This window comes from Dasypus novemcinctus, chromosome 21 (assembly GCF_030445035.2).
Source record: "Dasypus novemcinctus isolate mDasNov1 chromosome 21, mDasNov1.1.hap2, whole genome shotgun sequence".
In the NCBI taxonomy this organism is placed as follows: Eukaryota; Metazoa; Chordata; class Mammalia; order Cingulata; family Dasypodidae; genus Dasypus; species Dasypus novemcinctus.
Genome location: NC_080693.1, coordinates 25245912 through 25268652, shown reverse-complemented (window position 1 = coordinate 25268652; position 22741 = coordinate 25245912). Strand labels below are relative to the sequence as shown.

At 53.3% G+C, this 22741-nt stretch overlaps 2 protein-coding genes across 6 annotated transcripts; both read left to right on the top strand.

The window, feature by feature from the left end:
• Positions 1 to 1324: 1324 nt before the first annotated feature.
• On the top strand, positions 1325 to 13656 carry TNFSF12 (TNF superfamily member 12). Of its 5 annotated transcripts, XM_058283583.2 has the most exons (11): positions 1325 to 1590; positions 1751 to 1801; positions 2419 to 2494; positions 3544 to 3597; positions 3683 to 3718; positions 9356 to 9480; positions 12206 to 12281; positions 12428 to 12475; positions 12624 to 12742; positions 12945 to 13083; positions 13339 to 13656. In XM_058283583.2, the coding sequence occupies exons 1-11, from the start codon at positions 1432 to 1434 to the stop codon at positions 13446 to 13448; spliced, it is 993 nt and encodes a 330-aa protein (XP_058139566.1). In that variant the 5' UTR covers positions 1325 to 1431; the 3' UTR covers positions 13449 to 13656. The 5 variants fall into 5 exon arrangements, with proteins under 5 accessions (XP_058139566.1, XP_004468791.1, XP_058139565.1 ...); XM_004468734.5 differs by lacking the exons at positions 12206 to 12281; positions 12428 to 12475; positions 12624 to 12742; positions 12945 to 13083; positions 13339 to 13656 and adding an exon at positions 9680 to 10407 and having other exon boundaries at positions 1329 to 1590; XM_004468729.5 differs by lacking the exons at positions 1325 to 1590; positions 1751 to 1801; positions 2419 to 2494; ... (1 more) ...; positions 3683 to 3718; positions 9356 to 9480 and adding exons at positions 10586 to 10739; positions 10937 to 11843.
• A 126-nt stretch (positions 13657 to 13782) lies between these two features.
• On the top strand, positions 13783 to 22292 carry SENP3 (SUMO specific peptidase 3). The gene is made up of 11 exons (XM_071210337.1): positions 13783 to 14843; positions 15688 to 16413; positions 17196 to 17435; positions 17526 to 17637; positions 18004 to 18151; positions 18280 to 18327; positions 19019 to 19096; positions 20691 to 20828; positions 21008 to 21091; positions 21210 to 21260; positions 21771 to 22292. Exons 2-11 carry the CDS (start codon positions 15699 to 15701, stop codon positions 21879 to 21881), a joined length of 1725 nt encoding a protein of 574 aa, XP_071066438.1. The 5' UTR covers positions 13783 to 14843; positions 15688 to 15698; the 3' UTR covers positions 21882 to 22292.
• The last annotated feature ends 449 nt before the right edge of the window (positions 22293 to 22741 follow it).

The window sequence follows — 22741 nt, the reverse complement described above, 5'->3', positions numbered from 1 at the left end:
CTCACTATGTGGGAAGCCAATGAGCTGTTCTCCCCAGTTGATATTTTCGTTTGTTTTTAGGAGGTACCAGAGATCGAACCTGGGACCTCCTATGTGGGAAACAGGTGCTCAACAGCTTGAACTACATCCACAAGGTCCCGGGATCGAACCCGGATCTTCCACATGGTAAAGGAGAGCTCAATTGCTTGAGCCACAGCCAGTTTCCCACCCATTTTTAAAATGGGTGGTTTTCTTTTTGTTGTTGAATTATGGGAGTCTGGATGTTAAATCTTTATCAGAAAATGATTTGCCACTATTTTCTCCCATAGGTAGGTTGTCTTTTCACTCTCTTTATAATGTCTTTTTTTTTAAAGCATATTTTTTATTTATTTTTAAAAGATACTTAGATTACATAAAATGTTACATAAAAAAATATAGGGGATTCCCCATATGCCCCACTCTCCACACCTCCCACCTTTTCTTTTATAATGCCTTTTGATGCACTAAAGTTTTAATTTTGTGAAGTCCAATTTGTGTGTGTGTGTTTTGTTGGCTTTGTTGTTGTTGTTTTGTGTTTTGGTTTTTTTTGCTCCTCCTGCTTTTGGAGTCATAGCTAAGAATCCATGGCCAAATCCAAGGTCATAAAGATTTACTCCTGTTTTCTTCTAAGAGTCTTAGAGTTTTAGCTGCTACATTTCTGTCGTTGATCCATTTCCACCTGGCAGGACGTTGAAGTTTAAATCAAGGACCAACTGTTTTGTGGAACGAAATGAAAAAATAACCCTTGCTAATGGATATGCTCAAGCTCTTTTCCCGTTACTTCCGGACAATTTTTTTCTTTAGGGGCAGCGGATAAAATCAAAGGCTTCTGAACTGACAAGGAGTGTGGTGCTTTAGCCCCAATCCTACCCACCAGGATAATCGCACCAGCCCAAAGCGCACGGCCTAATGGTGGGCTCTGGCCTGGAGCCTCAAATTAATGATCCCGCTTGGGTGGGACAAGATCTGTAGGAGTCTGAGGCGTCTCAGCGCCTCACCGCACCGCACACGCCGCCGGGGTCGAGTTCACGGTCGTGTCGCCCCTCGCCTGCTCGCCTGCCCCCTACAAACTGCCATCCCACGCGCGCACTCGCTCGGCCGCCGCTTGCACCCTCACAAACATCCGCCCAGCTGTTGCACGCCCGGACGGTGGTGTGCCTCTTCCCGGGGTCTCGCTACAGACCCTGAAATCGGCCTGGCACCCCGTCCCGTCCCCTGCACCAAGCGCCGCGGGGCGCGCTCGCCGCCGGAGCGCACGCAGTGTCCGGCTTCCTGTCCTCATCCCCCGCTCCCGCCCGCCGCTTCCCTGGCCCCTCCCTCTCCCCGGCGCGACCCGCCCGCCCGCTCCCCCTCCCCCGATCCCTCGGGTCCCGGGATGGGGGGGCGGTGAGGCAGACACAGCCCCCCGCCCCCATGGCCGCCCGTCGAAGCCAGAGGCGGAGGGAGCGCCGGGGGGAGCCGGGCACCGCCCTGCTGGCCCCGCTCGCGCTGGGCCTGGGCCTGGCGCTGGCCTGCCTGGGCCTCCTGCTGGCGGTGGTCAGCCTGGGGAGCCGGGCGGCGGCGTCCGCGCAGGTGAGCCCCGGCTGCGCGCCCTCCCGGGCCACTCGGAGGGGAGCGCGCAGAGCAGCTGGCCGGCGCGGGTGGGCTGCTGGGGGCACGGGGTGGGGGGACAGGAGGACGGGCGAGATGTCAGGTGGAGCAGGGCAGGGTGACACTGCCTCCTTCCCGACAGGAGCCTTCCCAGGGGGAGCTGGTGGCAGAGGAGGACGAGGACCCGCCGCCGGTGAGTGGGTGTGGGTGCTGTGGGAGGGCGGCCGGCACGTGAGGTGTGCGGCAGCGGGGAGTGCAGGGCGTGTGCCGGCCGTGCCGCTGCGAGGTGTGTGCAAGCGGCGTCTGCCAGCCGTGCGTGCGCGGGTGCGTGCCAGATGTGTGCAGGAGTGTGCACCAGCCATGCGTGGTGTGTGAGGGTGACAGCTTGAGTGTCGAGGGGTTTGTGCCGGGTTTGTGCCAAGTGAGCATGCAGTGTTCCCGGCTGTGGGTGCGGTGCGAGTGTGGGATGGGCGAGGCTGCCCTGCAAGGGGGATGCTAGTGTGTGCGCAGCTGTGGCCCCCCGGGGGACGCTGCCTGCCCTGGGAGTGTGCGCAGCGCCCCCCCAGGGGGGGATGGACTGGCTCTGGGCAGGCAGGGAGGGTGTGGACGTCTTGGGGGGCAGAGGGCTGGGACCTTGCCTTCCCCTGGCCCCCCAGCCACACTTGGATGAGGGGCTCAGCCCCCCTCCCATAAGACTGCGGTGACTATTGGTGGCTGGGGGCTTTCCTGACAGATCCTATGCCAGTCTCAGTTTATGTCACTGGGGGTCTCTGGCAAGACCCCGGTTTAGCCCTGCCCCTAATTCCCTAGGGCCTGAACTTCCTGGCAGGGGAGAGCCAGGATCCTGCGCCTTTCCTGAAAGGACTGGTCAGGCGTCGCAGAAGTGGTGAGCCTCCCTCTCCCCATGTCTCGGGTGGGCTTCTGCATCCACAGTTGCTTTTTTTTTTTTTTTAAGATTTATTTTTTAATTTATTTCTCTCCCCTTCCTCCCCCCCCACCCCAGTTGTCTCTATGTCCATTCGCTGTGTGTTCTTCTGTGACCACTTCTATCCTTATCAGCGGCACCAGGAAATCTGTTTCTTTTTGTTGCGTCATCTTGTGTCAGCTCTCCGTGTGTGCGGTGCCATTCCTGGGCAGGCTGCACTTTCTTTCGCTCTGGGCGGCTCTCCTTATGGGGTGCACTCCTTGTGTGTGGGGCTCCCCTACGCGGGGGACATCCTGCGTGGCAGGGCAGATGCACATGGGCCAGCTCCACACCGGTCAAGGAGGCCCGGGGTTTGAACCGCGGACCTCCCATGTGGTAGACGGACGCCCTAACCACTGGGCCAAGTCCCCTTTCCCACAGTTGCTTTTGTTCATTGTAACAGACCCAGGAAGTGGGTGGAGCAAAAACCATTCTCCGCACTTACTGATGGAGAAACTGAGGCACAGAGACCCAAGGGGGATTCAGAGTTACGCAGCTAGCTAGTCAAGGCCCTCCCTCTGAAGCTCCTTCCACCACACGGACCTGCTACTCACTTCAGATCCTACCCCAAATATTAAGGGGACTGGCCAGAAGTAGGGGGTCCCTGGGGTCCTGGTGGGGGTGAGGTGGGGGACTCAGAGGCCTGGGCCCTCACAGACAAGGAGGCTAGCGAAGGGGCGGCCATATGACCAGATCTGGTTTGCATGGGGTAATCCTGGTTTATACCTGTGATCTCAGTGTGATCTCAGTGTGACTGCTCATCGCACCCCTTTTGCTGTCAGAAGCACCCGGATTTGGCTGATAAGTTATGTCCATACTCTATAGTGGAGGAGGATGAGGCCTGAGGTTCTGGGGCCAGGGACTGGATACAAGTAAGGAAGTCAGACCCCTGAGACGGGAGGGGCCTGGGGCGTGGCTCCTGGGCCCCAAGAAGGGGCTGCTTGGCCCACCTGTCTTTCCTCGATTCTCAGCAGCTAAAGGCCGGAAAACACGGGCTCGAAGGGCAGTTGCAGCCCACTATGAAGGTGGGTGATGGGTGAGCCATGTCGGGGAGCGGGCGCAGAGGGGCTGCATGGGACAGGCCTCGTCAACCCCTTCTTTTTCTTACAGTCCACCCACGGCCGGGACAGGACGGAGCGCAGGCGGGTGAGACCCCATGCCCACCTCCGAGCTCTTCCCTGGCCCCACTGGCCTTCTGGGAAAGCCCGTCCCTCAAAGCCTTGGACTTCCTTTCCCTTTCCCGCCTTCATCCTCACCCCCGCCCCCAGCTGGACTGCGAAGCCCCCAGGGCTGGGTTCTCCCAGCTCCCAAACCCGGCCTTCCTCTGGGACCCAGACTTGGGACCCCTGCACGACCATGGCAGCCTCCCCCAGCAAACCAGCAGCCTGGCTTTCTCCTTCAGCCCTTACTCTTCTCCAAGAAGCACCTGGGATTTGTTTCTCTTCTTTCCCCTCCACATGCCATTCATCTTCAAGTCCTTGGCGCCTTTCTGGTCTCCGCTTGTGTTTTCCATCCTTCCCTGAGCACTGCACCCCCAGCACATGAAAGGCAGCCTCTAGCCCTTCCCCATGCCAGGCTCCCCCCTTCTTGTCCCACCGATGCCGCTGTGCTCAGCTCCCCTCAGCTGCTCTTTCATCATCCCACTGCTTCCTGCTTGGCTTTCAGCCTCTCGCACTTCGTTTTCTTGCACGTTCTCATGCCTTCTCCGTGCTTGTGGGCTGACCTCCCCAGCAATCCTCTTCTGGACTTTGCACATACTCGACCCCTTCCACTGGGGTAGACTGGGAGGCGAGACATGACGGCAGCTCGTGTAGGGTTTTGTCGGCAGATATGGTGAGAAGTAGGTGGATTCAGCTGCGTCTTGGAGATAGCTCAGGGAAGGGGAAGAACCGTAAATGCTCCTAGTTTTTAACGTTGGCGTCTTTGGGAATAAAGACGCCACTTGCTCAGATAGGGTTGACCAGGGAAGAAATCAGATGGGAAGGTAAATTAATAATTAAATTTGAGATGCCTAATAATGGACAAGTAGGTAAATGATAAGAAAGTGAATTCCACAAATAGTTAGCTGGGCCTAGGAGAACAGTCAGGACGTATAAGGTCCTTATATATATATAGAAGGTATTTAAGGCTGTAGGATTGGATGAGTTACCAGGGAAACGAAGGGCCCTGAGAGGGACTTGGGCATCCAGAGGGGGAGCAGAGAGGCAACCCCAGCAAAGAACACTGAAGCAGCAGCCAGGCAGAGAGAAGAAAACTAGGGAGGGCACGTCCTGGAATCTAGGGAGAGCCACTGTTTGGAGGAGAATGTGGCTGGCTGGGTTGATGGCAACGGAGAGGCCATGAGAGATGAGAACAGAGAAGTGATGCTGGATTTGATAACATAAAAGCCAGCCAGTGACCTTGATGACCTCGATGGGGAGGACTTCAGAGGTGTAGTTAGGATGGAAGCCAGCTTGCTTGGATAGAGAAGAGGTTGGGAGATAAGGAATCAGACAGTGACAACACTTTCCAGAAGTTTCTCTGAGACAAGAGCAGAGAAATGGGCTAATGGGGGGGGGCAAGGAGAGGGAGATGTGGGTCGAGGAAAATTTTTGTCTTTTAGAGCTAGGCAGTGCTGCGTAAGTCTTAGCCAACATTTATCAGGGATTCACGTGGTCTACCTCATCTCATCCTCACCAAGGGCCTATCCTAGGGAAGGTATTCTCATGGTCTCCATTTTACAGATGAGAATATCAAGTCTCAGAGAGGTCACATAAGTAGTGGGAGATCATGATGATAGTACCTGGTGGAGCTAGGGGTTTTTTATTTTTTATTTTTGGAAAGTTCTATGAGTTTTGTGTGTGTGCTTTTTTTTAAATTTTTTTTTTTTTTGAGTAGTTGTAGGTTTAGAGAAGAACCATGTGGAAAGTAGAGATCCCGTGTACCTCCACACACACACACACATAGCCTTCCCTATTATTAACATTTTGCATGAGTGTGGTACATTTGTCACAGGTGATGAACCCATATTATTATATTATTAACTCAAGCCCAGAGTATATATTAAGCTTCACTCTTTGTGTTGTACAGTTCTATGGTGTGTGTGTGTGTGTTTTAAAATTTTTATTGTGGCGATATGTAGACAACATAAAATGTCCCATTGTAACCACTCTCAAGTATACCATTCAGTGGCGTTACTTACACTGACAATGTGGTGCCACCATCAGCACATGGAGCCAGGATTTGAACTCCACTACGTATCCCCGGATGCCGTCTGCGTGGGAGGCAGGGTTGGTGGGAGTGGGGCACCTACAGGGGTGACCTTCCAGAAGGTGGGAGGGGACCGACGAGACGCAGAGCAAGAGGGGCGCATGGTCGTTCACGACGAAGGGGCTGGAGAACGTTAAAAGAGGTGGGCCTGCAGGTTGGGTGTGGGGAGGTCCAGGGGATCCTAGGGGCAAGAGGTTGGAGGACAGATGATCCACAATCTTTGTCCCAGGGCATGCAAAAAAAACAGCCTGCTGGGGAAAAGTAGGACTGCAGGCAGTATGGAATGTCCATTTGAGGCTTGTGGCTGTGAAACTGCAGGGACACCAGCAGGCCTGGCTTGGGAGCAAGCACCCCACAATCTTGCGCCTCAGCTGGCCTTGGCTCAAGCCGCCTCCATAGCCGGGAATGCCCCTCTGCCTGCTGCTTGTTGTGTCCCAGGCCAGGCTTCCTCTGTGTAGACCACTTATTTTAACAGTGACCCAGACATTGATTCATTCGTTTATTCATTGATTGATTCATTCATTCAACACACACGCACTGAGAATCTACTGTGTGTTAGGGAATGGCCTAGGGTGCCCATGTAGTACCCAGGCCCGTTCTCAAGGAATCGCCATCTAGGATAGGACACAGGCACACAAATGCATAATTACAGTACAAGATGATAAGTTCAATAATACAAGTAGCCGAAGATATTTGCTGGCATAGAGGAAGGCAAACTTTACAATAGAGTTCAGGACTCCTTCCCCAAGCTTGGGCCTTGAAGCATGAGACAGGGGTCAAGGACATTCCAAATAAAGGAAAGCACTTGTACGAAAATCCTAAGTTTGCCAAGAGTTTGACGAGGACTGGGGACTCTGAGACGTTCAATATGGCTAAAGCCGAAAGTACTAGAGAGGCAAGATGGGGTATGAAGCTGGAGAAGTGGACATGAGCCAAGTCCAAAAAAGAGTTTGGGAATTATTTAGGGACGAGCCATTGAGAGGATGAGAGCAAGGAGAGGCAGGACCCAATCTGCGTTTTAGAAGCATCGCTGTGGCCTTGTGTATGCAGGGAGCAGGCTGGAGGAGGCCAGGTTGGAAATGGGAATCCTGAGGCAGAGAGCAGTCTTGCGAGAAAGGTCGGGGAGCAGGACAGTTACCTAGGAGGCAGAATTGGTGGGAACTGGTGATCAATGAATAAAGTTGGTAATGGAGAGGGAGGGCTAGGTACCTGCTGGGTGGAACCATGAGCCAAAAGGGTAATACAGACAGTAAAGCAAGTTTGGGGTGGGGTGGGGGCACCAGTTCAGTCTTGGTCAAGATGAGTCTGAGGTGTTCATGGCTATTCAGATGAGGGCATTTAGCAGGGCAAGGAAGGGCAGGACCCGCCAGGGCTGGCAACCCTTAGGTCATGATAAATCCATCCTTGGGAGTGATAATGTCCAGCCAGACTATGTGGGTTGAAAGGGTAACAAGGACAGAGGCCTGCAGCTGACAGAGGGTGAGGGGCTGGAGAAAGCAGCTGCCAAGGCTCTCTGAGCCCAGCTGGTGAGTCTGGAGGAGAGGTCCGAGAACCCAAATGAGAGCTGCCAGCCTTGTTCGCCTCTTTCCTCTGTCTTCCCACCAACGTTACCTGGATGCTGGCTCAGATCAGGCCCAGCCCCAGCTGCCAGGGATGTAGGAGTAAGCCAGACAAGGTTGTCCCTGCACTCGTGGGGGAGTTACACCCCAAAATAACACATACATAAATAAAAGATAATTTCTGATGTTGGTGACTGCTCTGAAAGTAATAGGGTGATGTGAAGAGATTAACCAAGGCAAGAATGGGCTTGGCTATTTTAAACTGGGTGCCCAGGAAAGTCTCTCAGATGAGCTGAGACCTGATATATAGAAGGTGCCAGAAGCAACTCAAGTGTCCATCTGCAGCTAAATGGGTAACAAATTGCAGTATATCCATGCAATGGAATATTATGCAGCCATATAAAGGAATGAGGTTCTGATGCACACTGCAACATGAAGGAATCCTGAAGATGTCATGTTGAGTGAAATAAGCCAGATACAAGAGGATAATTATTGTATGATCTCACTTACATGAAATAATTAGAATATGCAAATTCAGTGTCAGAAGCTTTTAGAATCCAGGTTACCAAGGGCTGGGGTAGAGGTGGGAAGTGGGGAATTAAAGCCTGATAGGAATAGTTTCTATTTGGAGTAATGCAAAAGTTTTGGACACAGGATGGTGGTGATGGGAGCACAACATTGTAAATGAAATTAACACCACTGAACTGTATCATTGAAAGTGCTTAAAATGGGAAATTTTATGTTGTGTATGTTTCCACAATAAAAAATTTAAAGGAAAAAAGAGAGAGAGGGAGAAAGGGAATGAAGAAAGGAAGGGAAGGAGGGAGGGAGATGGGTGTTGGACAGGAGAGGAACCCTGGAAGTGTGTTCTGGGGAAGAGGGAAGCCTGCAGGGCGAATGAGCAATGGCATATGGCAGGAACAGAGAGAAGGAACCGAGTGGCTGGAGCCTCGTGAACTGGGGGTGTATATGAGATGAGATTGGAGAGGCAGGTGGACCATGGAGGACCTGGGAAGCCACTCGATATAATGCTTTATCATTTTTATTATTTTGCAATTTGCAATTACTCTAGCTCTAGAGGGGTTTTTGTTTTTTTTTTTGTTTTGTTTTTTGGTAACAGCTTTATTGAGATAAAATTCACATACCATACAATTGACACATTTAAGGTAACAGATGAATGGATAAACAAAATGGCTTTTAGTGTATTCACTGAGTTGCACAACCATCACACAATCAGTTTTAGCACATTTTCATCACGTTGAAAAGAAAAACCGAACCCGTTAGCTTTCAGCCCCCAACCTCCTTCCCTCTCGGCCCTTGGCAATCCCTGATCTCCTTTCTGTCTCCCTGCGTTTGTCTCTTTGGACATTTCATCTACGTGGAGTCATATAATATGTGGTCTATTGTGTCTGTCTCCTTTCCTTTAGCACAGAGTCTTCAAGGTTCATCCATGTTGTAGAATGTATCAGAACGTCTTTCCTTTTGATGGCCCAATAATACTCCACTGTATGGATATGCCACATTTTGTTTATCTATTCATCAATTGGTGGACATCTGGGTATGATTTTATCTTTAATTTTCACAATTCAAGTAACATGATTCAATCAGTATATGCCTACATTCTCAATGTAAAAGAGGCAAACAATACAGACATAGAGGAAGTAAAATATAAACATGTCCCCATGTCATGCCCCCTGCCTTCTCCTTCAACCCCACTCCTCTCCCCAGAAGTGACCACTGAGGACAATTTACTCTGTATTTTTTGGTCCTTTCTTTTGCATGTTCAATCACGTCCGGGTTGGATTTCTTCCCATAACTTCTCCCTACTCTGCAGCGGGCTGCTGTTGCCCTGGGCAATCTCTGTCCTCTGGGTGCAGTGTGCTCCAAATGTTTATAAACTCAGTGAGTCCCCGAGGAGCGTGGGGCCTGCCTGTAACGGGACTTTTTCTTGCCTCTGAACATCAACAACATTCAGGTGTGGATGGGACGGTTCGTGGCTGGGAGGAGGCCAAAATCAACAGCTCCAACCCGCTGCGTTACGATCGCCAGAGCGGGGAGTTCACGGTCACCCGCCCTGGGCTGTACTACCTGTACTGTCAGGTAAGCCCCACCTGGCTCCACGCAGTAACTGAGGGAGGAGGGTTTGGTTTGGGGGCCGAGCTAAGCCTGGAGAGGGAGAGTTTGGGGTTTGGGCAGGATGGGATATCTCGGTCTCTAAGGTAACCGGAAATTGAGGCGAGGGCAGGCGGAGTCCAGGCCTGCCCCCCAGGGGCACTGCCCACCCACCCCTGCTCCCCAGGTGCACTTTGATGAGGGGAAAGCTGTCTACCTGAAGCTGGACTTGCTGGTGGATGACGCGCTGGCCCTGCGCTGCCTGGAGGAGTTCTCGGCCACGGCCGCCAGTTCCCTTGGGCCCCAGCTGCGCCTCTGCCAAGTGTCCGGGCTGCTGCCCCTGCGGCCGGGGTCCTCCCTGCGGGTCCGCACCCTCCCCTGGGCCCATCTCAAGGCTGCCCCCTTCCTCACCTACTTCGGACTCTTTCAAATTCACTGAGGGGCCCTGGGCCCCTGGCAGGTGTGCCGGCCACTGGCCCCCCCCCCCACCACAGCTCTGCAAGCGCCCCGAGCCCCCTGCCCCTGTCTCTGTGAGCTGCCAGGGCTCTTTACCTGGTGTTCCTTCCCACATAAATGGTCCCCCTTCTCCTCCAACTCGCCCCACCCCTGGCTCTCCACCTCACTCACCTCACCTCAAAGGTCAGTTTCCAAACCCCTGACCTTTCTAAGCCCCATTTATCTCCTGGCCACGGCCCCCCACGGCGGCGTGTTTACTGGGCTCTGCAGGCAAGGGGCTGGGCCTGGCGGCAGGAAGCCAGAGGACCGGGCCGGGCCAGGAGCTCCCCAGTGCGGAGGCGGAGAGGGCGACACAGGCTCCTCCCCGGACAATTCCCTGTGGATTTTTAAAACAGATATTATTTTTATTATTATTGTGACAAAAAAATGTTAAGTGGATATTAAAGAGAATAAGTCATAGCCTCTCTCTTTATTGGGGCTTACGGGACATTCTCCGGGTAGCCGAGGGGCATGAGAAGAGGGCCTGGACTTTGGGGAGAGGGTGTGCAGGGTGCCTGAAATTCCAGGGTGTCCTTCGGGCTGGCTGTGGGGGACTGGGACCTATGTGCCTCTGAACCCCAAGACGTGAGCCAAGAGCGCCAAGGCAACCTGCCCAGGACGAAATCGGTCCTTGGCCCAAGGTACAGCCGAACGGACCTCATTTCCCTAGGAGGCGGACCAACTCCTGCGGGGGAATCCCTGCCCTGAGGAGCAGGGGCCCTTCCGCTTGGCACCCTCGGGACTTTCAGCAGGTGCTGGCACAGGGCCTGGTTGGGATGTGGGGTGGGAGCAGGCCTGGAGGGGGCCTGGGGCCCGCGGGCAGGATGCCAGGGGCCCAGGAGCATGGGGACCCGGGACCCAGGGGGGCTCTGACAGCACAAGGGTGCTCGGGGCTGCTTCTTCCTCTCTCCGTCCATAGCCTTATGTAAGAGCTTTTCTCGGGAAACAGGAAGTCTCTTGCTTGCCAAGTTCAGCGAAGGGAGTAGCACAGGCCTGATTCCAACACACCCAGCTCGGCCTTAACCCCAGAGCTCAGCCGGTTTTTCACTTCTGCGACGGTGATTTTCCTCCCCACCGCCCGCGCCACCCCTTCAGTCACCCCTAGCAAAGCCACCGCGATGTCCTGCGCCCGAGCCAGTGAGCCAGCTGTCGGCCACCCTCACCCCCCCACCCGACCCTCGCCCCTGCCCGCCGTGTCCTCCATCTCTCCTCCTGGCGCCATGCCCCGGAGCCAGGCAACTTTCCCTTCCCCCACTTCTGGGGCGGCCCCAGGGCTCCTGTGCTCAGGCCGCTCCTCCTGGGTGTCATTGGCAGCTCTGTCCTTCCTAGAGGGACTGACACTAGATTCCCCTGAGACTGGAGGGGAAGGGGGGCGGGGTCTCGGGCAACACTGGCCCCACCGCGGGGAGCTGGGAGCACCAGACAGTACTCCTCGCTTGCTTTCCTCCTCCCTCCTTTTCATTCTCAAGTTCCTTTTTATTTGTCCCTTGCGTAAGGCCCTTCTTCCCTTCTGCACCACTGCCCGCACCCCCATCCTCCCCGCCACCTCCTTGCTAGCCCACTCCGGGGGCCACAGCTGTTGGCAGTGTCCCCAGCTCATGTCAGCCTCATCTCCTCCCTCGCTAGCCCCCAAAAGGTCCCCGGGTGACAGGGGAGGCCCAGTCCAAGAGCTGGCACTCTCTGTTGCCCTCTGGTTGAGTTGGGGGGCGGCTCTGGGGGCCATGGCTTGTGCCATGGCCTTGCTGACCCAACAAACTGAGCTGCAGAACCTAAGGAGAGAGGTGGCCCGGCTGCAGAAGACCGCAGCGCCCCTCCAGAAGGGGGAGGGATACCCCTGGCAGAGCCTCCCGGAGCAGGTGAGTGAGAGCAGAGGAGTGTCTGGGAGAGCGGGATGGGTGGCAGGGTGTCCGGGGTTTCTCGGCTCCCATCTCCTGGTGTGCAAAGTTTCAGGTGGGTGCAGAAGAGGGTTCTGGGTCTGGAAGTTAAGGGAGGGGCCGTTCCAGGAAAGGAAACTGTTAAAGATTAATGCTTCTGACACCTAACTGATCCTGGAGGACAGCCAGCACCGAGGCTCAGCGGGCTGGGGAATGGGGCACGGGAGAGCTGAGGCATTCCTGGGACACAGGGTGGGGTGACAGTGGCGTGGAGGGGCTTGGGAGGGAAGGCCGCCTGGGTCCCTTGCGTCTTAGTGTAACCCTGCCCCTCTTTCCATGAGCAGAGCCCTGATGACCTGGAAACCTGGAATGGGGAGAGATCCCGGAGAAGGAGAGCAGTACTCACCCATAAACAGAAGAGTGAGGCCTCCGGGGAGCAGCAGGGGTGGGAGGTGATCAAACACCAAGGAGTCTGTTGCCCTGGGCCAGGGGGAGGGTGGAGGGCTGTGCCTAGGCAGCAGGGGTGAGTGGCAGGCTTTGCTGAGATCTCCTCCTTCTCTCCTCAGAGAGACGTTCAGTTCTGCACCTTGTCCCCATTAACATCACCTCCAAGGGTGAGCACTGTTTTAAATAATGGCTCAGTGGGAGGGGCAAGAACGGGGAACTTTGGGGCTGGCATCTGGGTTCAGAGGTAAAAAGGTGAGAGTTACCAAGTGTCTGAGAATGCAGAGAAATCCTAACTGCCACACTCCACACCTCTAGAGGACTCTGATGTGACAGAGGTGATGTGGCAGCCAGCTCTTAGGCGTGGGAGAGGTCTGGAGGCCAAAGGATATGTTGTCCGAGTTTGGGACGCTGGAGTTTATCTGCTGTATAGTCAGGTAACCCTGACATACCCTGATTCTCAGAGGGGGCCCTGGAGGCTTCCTCCTCCCTCAGTGCCCCAGGTCTGAGGGTCCCCAATCCCTCTGTCCATACCAAACTGAAGACACCCCCTTCATTCCCTGCCTCCCTTCTTGCGGCTCCTGAGGCTTCGCAGAACTGTTCCAGGCCATCCTGGTTTCCTCCCTCCTGCCCTGCCAGGTCCTGTTTCATGATGTGACTTTCACCATGGGTCAGGTGGTGTCTCGGGAGGGCCAGGGAAGGCAGGAGACTCTATTCCGATGTGTACGCAGTATGCCCTCCAACCCCGACCGGGCCTACAACAGCTGCTACAGTGCAGGTGAGAGACGCCTGGGCAGCAGGTGAAGCCAGCAGAACACACCTCTGACCCGAAGCTAGTGGGGAGCTGTAACGGGGAGCTGGGAACTTGGAAGGGTACTTGGGGAGTTTGAACATGAGAACAGATCTGAGGAACAAAGGACAGAACATCTAGTTCTTACAGACAGCAGAGAAAAGGTGGAGCTGGGGAAGGGAGGTGAGACAGCAGAGTGTCGGGATGGCTGCTTCACTGAGCATCTTTTTTCTCTTTTCTCAGGTGTCTTCCATTTACACCAGGGGGATATTCTGAGTGTCGTAATCCCCCGGGCAAGGGCCCGATTCAGCCTCTCTCCACATGGCACCTTCCTGGGGTTTGTGAAACTATGATTGTGCTATAAAAGGTGGAAGAGTAGGGTGGGTACATATTGGAGAGGGCAAAGAGTTGACTAGGCAAAGGCCTGGAACGGGCAAGACAGAAGCCTCCTGGGTTTACCTTCGCCACTCTCTGTCCCTCCCTTTTCCCTTTCTACCCCCATTCCCTAGGCTTTGGTTTCATGGATATTAAAAAGGTAGACTATCTTGCGTTTATCCCCCATCCAGCCCCAAATTCTTGGGTGTGTGTGTGTGCCTGTGTGCAGTGGTGGTGGGTGTGCCAGGTATTGTCTCACTGGAAAGGTTCCAGAACAGCAACGCCATCTGGCGGCAATTTGAGGGACTCATGGCAAAAGTCCAGGAAGTCGCCTTCCACTCAGGCAAGCTGCTGCCTCCCTATGCCGCACCTCTCTCCAGGTAACTTGCCTCTTCACCCCACACGAAGCCTCACCCTCACCTGACGCACCGCAGTCTTCACACACCTCCTTCTCTCCATCTACTGAACCCCCGTTTCTATCACTATCTCCTGAGGTATATTTATTAGGCGCGAGTCTGTAAGGGGTCCCTTGGCAGCCACATTACTTTGCGGGTCCCACATTTCGCCGTTCACGCTTTTCACTCCCCTCGCTCCGGGTTGGGACTGATCCCCGGGGAGCCATGGATGGATCTCACGCCCGGGTGCTGGTCTTCCCTCACTCCTCCGAGCCCTCCTTTTTGCTCAAGCCCTGCTTCAAGATAAATAAAAGAGGATGGAATGGTACCACAGATCCATTTCCCCCACTGCCTGGCCCGAGACCCGTCCCTGTACCGGGATCCTTCTTCCCTTCCAGCTCCCCTCTAGCGCGTCCTACTGAACCAAGGTATTGGGGACCCCCAGGGTGAGACCCCTCGTGCGTCGAGAAGGCAGTGCTAGGCGGGAGGCGGGATCCGGTAGGCAGGCAAAGTGGGAGTGGGGAACAGGCGCCAGCGGCTCAGTCAGCGGGCGTGCGCAGGCGCACCCCGGCGTTGGACTCGGGGGTTGGTCGGTCCCGTGGGGCCTACGTTTTGGGTAGGCGGGGCCAGGCGCGTGGTGTCCGCGCCGGCGCTGTTCGCGGCGTGTGACGTCCTAATCGTGCGCCGCTATCGCCGGTGGGCCTGGGGCTCGCGGGAGGGGAAGGAGGAGGAGGAGGAGGAGGAGGAGGAGGGGGAGGTGGTAGAGGTGGAGGCTGAAGCAGAGCCCGAGGCGGCCGCGGTGGGGCGGCTCGGCAGCGCGGCTCGCGACCCAGTAGCGTTGGAATCTTGAATTGAGACGGCTGCTCCTGAAGACAGCAGGAGTGGCGGGACCGCCGCCGTCGCCGGAGAGATGAGCCGGGAAGCCTGAGGCCGGAGACGCCCGCCCTCGGGCCCGTCCACCCGGCTTCCTTGCTCCGGGTGAGGACGCCCCCCTCCCCTCCCCCCAGTTCTGCCGCGGCCTCTCTCATTGCGGGACCTCTCTACCGCCTAACCGGGGCCCAGGAGACCCACGAAGGGATTTCTGAAGGCCTTTGCTCCCTGAGCGGTCCGGTCTTGCAGGACCATCCCGGAGCTAGGACGCAGTCTGGCCCCCGGGGACGGGATAGGAGAGGTGGGTGGGCCCGTCCAGCTCGTGTGGCTCAGCTCTACCCCAGCACCCTTATTCGGTTGCACGGATTCCATTCTCTTTCAGTTTCCTTCAAAGTCCTGCCCCTTTCACCGGACTCTATTACCTGAACATCCTTGGCATCCCCATCATCATTCCCTTCTGAGACGACCTCAGATTCCACCCTACCCCACCCCCATTCGCCCTAGGGTGGTAGAGGAGAACTCTAGCCCACTGTTACCTTGTGAAAGTTGTATTCTCCTCAGGCACCTCTGCACCGTGTCAGGATTCCAGTCCTGAAGTACTTCCCCCAGCAAAGATAACACCCTTAATTAGGTTCTCAAAGGACACCCCTCTTGGCTCCCTATGGTATTAAAATAGAGCTAGAAGGTACTGGATTTTACTGAGAAGTAAAGGAGAAACCTGCTGCTTAGCCGTTCTCCTTTGTCTCTACCTTGGCAGGGGAGGGATGATGCCAAAGTCTTCAAAGGGCCCCTTGTGGACCATATTAACAGGGAAGATCTGAATGTATGAGTTTGGCATTTTTTCTTCTTACCCTAATTCACTTGTGTTCAAAACCAGGGAAGGCATGCTGAGGAAGACAGGCAGGATCTGAGGGCAGGATGTTTGGATTCTGACCTAACCTTTGTTTTACAGGCTACTGGAAGATGAAAGAGACTATACAAGGGACTGGGTCTTGGGGGCCTGAGCCTCCTGGACCTGGCATAGCCCCAACTTACTCCAGCCCCAGGCGTGAGCGTCTTCGTTGGCCTCCACCCCCCAAACCCCGGCTCAAATCAGGTGGAGGGTTTGGGCCAGATCCTGGGGCAGGGACCACAGCGCCAGCCAGACGCCTCCCTGTCCCTCGGCCCTCCTTTGATGCCTCAGCTAGTGAAGAGGAGGAGGAAGAGGAGGAAGATGAGGAGGAAGATGAGGAGGAGGAAGTGGCATCTTGGAGGCTGCCCCCCAGATGGGGTCAGCTGGGAGCCTCCCAGCGGCCTCGCCCTCCCCGCCCTACTCATCGAAAAATCTGTTCACAGCGGCGACGACGAGCTATGAGAGCCTTCCGGATGCTGCTTTACTCAAAAAGCACCTCGCTGACATTCCACTGGAAGCTTTGGGGACGCCACCGGGGTCGGCGGCGGGGCCTCATGCACCCCAAAAATCATCTTCCACCCCAGGAAGGGGGTGCGACACCACAGGCACCATCCCCCTGCTGTCGTTTTGATTCCCCCCGGGGGCCACCCCCACCGAGGCTGGGTCTGCTAGGTGCTCTTATGGCTGAGGATGGGATGAGAGGGTCTCCACCAGTGCCCTCTGGGCCCCCCATGGAGGAAGATGGTCTAAGGTGGACTCCAAAATCTCCTCTGGACCCTGACTCAGGTAAGTTGGGAAAGGTGGGAGTGGGGGAAAGGGCCAAGAGCCTGGAGCACCAGGATCTTTTTGCTGTGGTGAAACCTGGGCCTGAGGGAAGCAGAATGACAGAATGAGGAACCTGGGGTAGCTATAAAATGTCTCAAGTACCATTCTGAGGGGGAACTAAGCCTGGCGTGACAATCAGGGCTGGGGACAGAATTCCTAAGTAGATGTTCTGTGGTCTTGACCACGAATGAGAAAGGGAGGGATGGCTTTGAGAGACCTGTCCATTTGTAATCCCCCTTGTGCGTCTACCTCCAGAGGGCGCCACCCTCACAGTGGCCCATGGATTCGCCCTTTCTGCGTAGTGCAGTACCAACCTGCACATTTGTACCTGACATCCTCAGTCGGAACATTTCTCTATTGGAGAACCCTAGCCAAACATAATTTCAGGCTGTTTACATCTTTATTAAGTACTCAAATTTTTGAGCTTTTACTATATGCCAGGTACTATGCTAGTACTATGCATACAGTAGTGACAAATAATCTCTGAAATTTACCTCTCTCTGAATCCTAATCTGCTTTCCTCCTGTCTATGAGGAGGAGTCCTGTCCCTTCATAATCACTTGGACATACTTCCATCACACTTTGGAGTCTTCATTCCTAAGGGTCTATACTGGTAGATCTATTACTCTGCTTCAGTTCATCCTGCTTGTGGTGTTTTAATTTTTGTGTGCATCATTTAATCCTTCCATCGTCCCTTGCTCTGGACCAATTTCTCAACCCATCCTGTTTCCCCTGCCCTATAGGCCTCCTCCCATGTACTCTACCCAATGGCTTTGGGGGACCACCTGGGCCAGAAGGGGAGCGCAGCCTGGCACCTCCTGATGCCAGCATCCTCATCAGTAATGTCTGCAGCATCGGAGACCCTGTGGCCCAGGAGCTCTTTCAGGGCTCGGATTTGGGTACTGCAGAAGAGGCAGAGCGGCCTGGGGAGAAAGCTGGTCAGCACAGCCCCCTGCGGGAGGAGCACGTGACCTGTGTGCAGAGTAAGAAGTCCTAGAGGACCTTGTCTCTCCCTCAGCACACTCCCACATCAAAGTCTGGAGGCCTCACCCTTCTCTCCCCTGTCGATTCAGGCATCTTGGATGAATTCCTTCAAACATATGGCAGCCTCATCCCCCTCAGCACTGATGAGGTAGTAGAGAAATTGGAGGACATTTTCCAGCAGGAGTTCTCTACACCTTCCAGGTGAGGCTTGAAAGACAGATACTGTTCTAAGGCTGACTGGGACATTTCTCCCAAAGAGTACTACTGCCTTTTTCCTCATAGGCAGGTACTTGGGGGAAGGGAGGAAGCTAGAGCTGACAGGGTGGACTTTGTAGGCAAAGGGCCAAGTCCTTGTAGCCAACTGAGAGGTTCTTTACTTGTGACCCTGAAATCCTCTGCATATCTGAGTATTATTCATGTGCCTCTTTCTCGGGAATGGGCCTTTAGCCCTCAAAATGTCTCATGACCAACCCCCCACTCCCCACCCCCAAAAAAGAAGTCAGTTTTAGATTCTTATTCTAGGCAGCCCCCTTGTCTCTTGTGTGATCCCACCCTTGGCCTACTCAGGAAGGGCCTGGTGCTGCAATTGATCCAGTCATACCAGCGGATGCCAGGCAATGCCATGGTGAGGGGCTTCCGAGTGGCCTATAAGCGGCATGTGCTGACCATGGATGACCTGGGGACCTTGTATGGACAGAACTGGCTCAATGACCAGGTGAGAAGGGGTGGAGAAGCAGGCCTGAGAGGGGATTCAGGGAGCAGGGTAACTGGGGCCCTCTGCTTGGGGGAGTCTGTACCCATGCCACACCCTCCATGGCAAGTTGCCTCCAATCTTCTTCTTAGGTGATGAACATGTATGGAGACCTGGTCATGGACACAGTCCCTGAAAAGGTAGGCCCAACCAGGCACTTCCATCCCCAAAAGAGCTTGGTCATAGTAGGATGCCAGAGAAAGAATAAATATTAGACATCTGTAGAGAAAAGGAAAGGAAAATAAAATTCAAGTTTTTGATCTCTTAGACAGAGATTCTCAATCTGTTTTTTAGCAGATGATAACTCTGGAGGAATGACGTGTGTGTGTGTGTCTTTCTGGGAATTAGGTAGAGAGAAACATGAACAAAGAGAACAGACACACCTGCTCAAACTACTGGATAAGTAACACCAAACCTCTCCTTTTTCAGTTCTAAACAGCTTTTTCAGTGCCTTTCATCTCTTCAATTTTATATAACAAGGATCTCTGCTTCTAGAGGAGAGGTGGCACTTGGTAATATGTTAAATTCAAATCTGTAATCCTGGCCCTGAATTTATGAATTCTTTTCCTTTCCCTCAGTCTTTATTGTTCCTTCCCAATGGTGAATCCAGAGAATTAGGGAGAGAAAGCTATAAGATTAACAGTAAATGGTATGTTTGGTTTGGTTTTTACCTGAAGTGAATTGGAATGCGGGTTGTTGAAACCAGTCCTTACAGCCACAAGGAAATGGAGTGGACTGGATGGAAGGGGAGGAATGTGGACAAGTGGGAGATTTCCAGGGAGGAGCTGAGGTCTTTTAATTCCATCCAGCTCTTTTGTGTCATTGGGACAGGTGCATTTCTTCAACAGTTTCTTCTATGATAAACTCCGTACCAAGGGTTATGATGGGGTGAAAAGGTGGACCAAAAACGTGAGTTGTGAATTCACATCTACTTGTGTAACACCTTCCCTCTAAAGAGCCATGAGTTTTGATTTCCATGAGCCCTTTCCCCTGAGCGTGTTCATCTGTCCATTCATTCTTTCAAGTGTTTACTAACCGTCTGCTGTGTGCTGGGCGCTATGCTAGGCACTAAGGAGAAGAATTAAATAAGGAGAACTTCCCCTATGGAGTGAGAAACACAAACCAGTTCCATATCAGCTAATGGTATGTGCTGTGAACAAATGAAAGTAGTAGAATGACCAGGAGGCAGGCACTTTAGATTGGTGGCCTAGGAAGGCCATGCTTAGCTGCAACTTACCTGATGAGGGACTGGTGTGTGCATATCTGGGGAAAGGGTGTTCCAGGCAAAGGGAACAGCATGCACACCTGTGCAGTTGGAGCAATTAGATCAGAGACTACCTCTGTAAGACTTGTCAGGTAGGCTGAGGCGAATGGGTTTTATTCCATGTACACTGAGAAGCCATTAAGAGTTTTAAACAGGCTGGGAAGTGACTCATGTTTTAAACCCCTGTTTGAAAAGCTGGGCAAGAGTAGAAGCAGACAGGTTAACTAAGAGGAACACAGTTGTCCAGATGAGAAAGACCAGAGTAGTAAAGGGAGGGAGTGAGGGAGGAGAAAGGGAGAGAGAATTAGAGAGAGAGAAGGCAGGTATATGTAGGTTTTGGTGGTAGAGCCAATAGGATTTTGATGGATTGGATGTGGGAAGTGAAATGATAGGAATCCAGGATGATGGATAGTTTTTGGCCTAAGTAACTGGGGAATATTTGGGGAGGAGCAGGCTTAGTGAGGAAAATCAAAAGTTCTTTTCTCCTTTGTCCTCCAATTCAAAGGTCAGGAAATATCTACAATGAGATAGGGCCATTGGCTTCAGCATCTTTTAACTTCTATCTCCCGATTTAAAAACTCTTGCTATTAGGGATCTAGCAGTCCAGCTGCTTCAAACAGAGGTGGAGGTGACATACAGTGGAAAGAACTTGGCTGCCTATATATCTGGGTTTGAATCCCAGCCTTGCTATTTCTTACTCTATGACCTTGAGCAAATTACCTTACTTTCCCAAGCCTCAGTTTTCCTCATCCGTTAGGTTGAATGTGAGACCTTCCTTATAAAGACTATTGTGGGCATTACTGTGTGCAGGCAAGGTCTTAAGTGCATTTAAGAACATTACACTAATTCAATTCTTAAAAAGATTTATGAGGTAGGTACTACTATTTTCACCTTACAGATAAAGAAATTGAGGGACAAAGTTTATTAACTAGCTTGCCCGAGGTCATGGCCAGTACATAGAGGAGCAGAATTTGAACCCTGGCAGTCTGGCTCTAGAATCCTGAACCTGGGCTCTCATCTGCAAGGCACTTTTAATGCACACGAAGCGTTTTGCTAATCACGGGCTCTCAAGTGTTTGTTCTCTTATCACCTCTGTCCTGCTCTACCTTCCTTACCCTCAAGGTCTTTTATTCTTCCACTTGGCTCCTTTGCCTGCCCCTCCATTCCTCTTTGGAACCCTCAGGGCAATAGGCAGGACCCCTGCCCTGTCTTACCTGACCCTTGGCACTACCTCTTCAGGTGGACATCTTCAATAAGGAGCTGCTGCTAATCCCCATCCACCTGGAGGTGCATTGGTCCCTCATCTCTGTTGATGTGAGGCGTCGCACCATCACGTATTTTGATTCGCAGCGCACCCTAAACCGCCGCTGCCCTAAGGTTTGAAGGGAAATGGGGAACACTGGCGGAACCTGGGGAGACCCATTGATGAGGCATTCCAGAGCGTGGGTGGGCTTTGGGCCTCTGAGAAATGACCTGGGCATAGCACCCATGGCCCCCTACCCTGAGGTCCTTGGGAAATATAGAGCATCACTTTTTTCTGTTCCCCACCCACATAGCATATTGCCAAGTATCTACAGGCAGAGGCTGTGAAGAAAGACCGACTGGATTTCCACCAGGGCTGGAAAGGTTACTTCAAAATGGTGAGTTTCTAGAGGGAGAAGTTTGGTGTGGCGGTTGGGGGAGTAGTAGGAGGCAGAAGTTGAAGCCACAGCTCCGGGAGTCTCCAAGTGAAAGGCCTGCCTTTTTTTTATTCTGTAGAACGTGGCCAGGCAGAATAATGACAGTGACTGTGGCGCCTTCGTGTTGCAGGTAAGCAGATGATGGGGACCTTTTTTCCCTTCAGCTCCAGAGGCCGTTGGGACAAAGGAGTTGGGAGGGGCCATCAGGCTAGATGGGCTTCATCCCTTATTTGGCTCCCAGCCAGTTGTGCATCAGGGAGTAACCGAACATGTTAGAATGCAGAAACCCTGGTTTCGTTGGTCCTCTCCTGGGTTTCTCCATCTCATATACATTTTCAATTTCTGGTCTTTGGTTCTGGCCCTGACACAGCAGTACCCTGACCTCCCAACTCAATCCATTTTCTCCCTCTTACACTAGGTGTATTGTGTAGCAAGAAAGAGCACTAGCTTTTGAATCTGACTTTCTTGGCATCTCCGTTTATGTCACCCTGGTTCCCTTTGTATGTAAATTGGGGGTGTTTCACTAAGATTGAATGAGATATACTATACCTCTAGGCCTCATATGAAAAGTGTAGCACAAGTCCTGACTTATGGGGATGCTCAGTGAGTGGTTCTCATGGCCTGCTTTGTTAACACCCAGTACTGCAAGCACCTGGCCCTGTCTCAGCCATTCAGCTTCACCCAGCAGGACATGCCCAAACTTCGTCGGCAGATCTACAAGGAGCTGTGTCACTGCAAACTCACTGTGTGAGCCTCGTACCCCAGGTCCCATGCCTGTTAATGGCAGGGGTCATGGGAGATCCTTCCCAAGAAACTTCATTTCCCTCTTGCCTCTTCCCACCCAATCCCTTTGTTTTTTCATATTTAAATGTTTCAATTGATTTCTGTATTTTTTTTTCCTTTGAGAGAGTATTTGTTGATTTCTGATGGGCAGGGGTGGCCATGGAAAAGCCCCTTTCTCCCTGTCTTTAAGGGGTGTGGCCCTGTGGCCTAGGTGTGAGTCACCCCTCCCCTTCCTTGTCAAGGGGCAGGAAAATAAGTGCTGGGGGTGGTGGGCGGCAAAGGGATTACTGCCTGCCAGATCTTCAAACCTTTTTTTTATATATATATATATAAATGCCACGGTCCTGCTCTGGTCAATAAAGGATCCTTTGGAGATAAATAAGTGGTGGTCTTCCTTAAGGGGCCTCAAGTTAGTGGATGCGTTCTGTCTCAGGCCTTCCTCCAGCCAGTGCTGTTAGCTAGCCCGTCTTGACTCTGGAGACTTCAGGGCTAGCTTCCCATCTCTGGCTCAGGCAATGCCAAATGCCCTGCTTTCACCACCCAGTCAAATCTCCCACCCAAGGGTACAGAGGGCTGGAAGGAACAAGCCTCCAAAACAAGGGAACTTGAGACAGGCTGAAGTTGGAAAATAGGAGACTGAAGGGACCCGGGAGGGAGAAGGCTAGGATCACCCACAGCTACCTCAAACGCCTTTAAACCCAGCAGTAGTTTCTTCCACCCCTCCTCCCTCCAGCCAGAGGAATTGTTTAGGACAGGACCCACTCCGGGTTTAGGATGTGGTTCCTTCTGATCCCATTATCCTGAAGGGCGGTGTCCGATCTATCTTTG

Excerpts from the sequence above, each read along its gene's own strand:
- TNFSF12 (XM_004468729.5), top strand. The coding sequence starts at position 11,106 with ATGTCCTGCGCCCGAGCCAGTGAGCCAGCTGTCGGCCACCCTCACCCC. Across the intron at positions 11,844-12,205 it reads GGCAGAGCCTCCCGGAGCAG|AGCCCTGATGACCTGGAAAC; the intron begins GTGAGTGAGAGC and ends TTCCATGAGCAG. Across the intron at positions 13,084-13,338 it reads CAACAGCTGCTACAGTGCAG|GTGTCTTCCATTTACACCAG; the intron begins GTGAGAGACGCC and ends CTCTTTTCTCAG.
- SENP3 (XM_071210337.1), top strand. The coding sequence starts at position 15,699 with ATGAAAGAGACTATACAAGGGACTGGGTCTTGGGGGCCTGAGCCTCCT. Across the intron at positions 17,638-18,003 it reads GAGTTCTCTACACCTTCCAG|GAAGGGCCTGGTGCTGCAAT; the intron begins GTGAGGCTTGAA and ends TGGCCTACTCAG. Across the intron at positions 21,261-21,770 it reads GTGGCGCCTTCGTGTTGCAG|TACTGCAAGCACCTGGCCCT; the intron begins GTAAGCAGATGA and ends GTTAACACCCAG.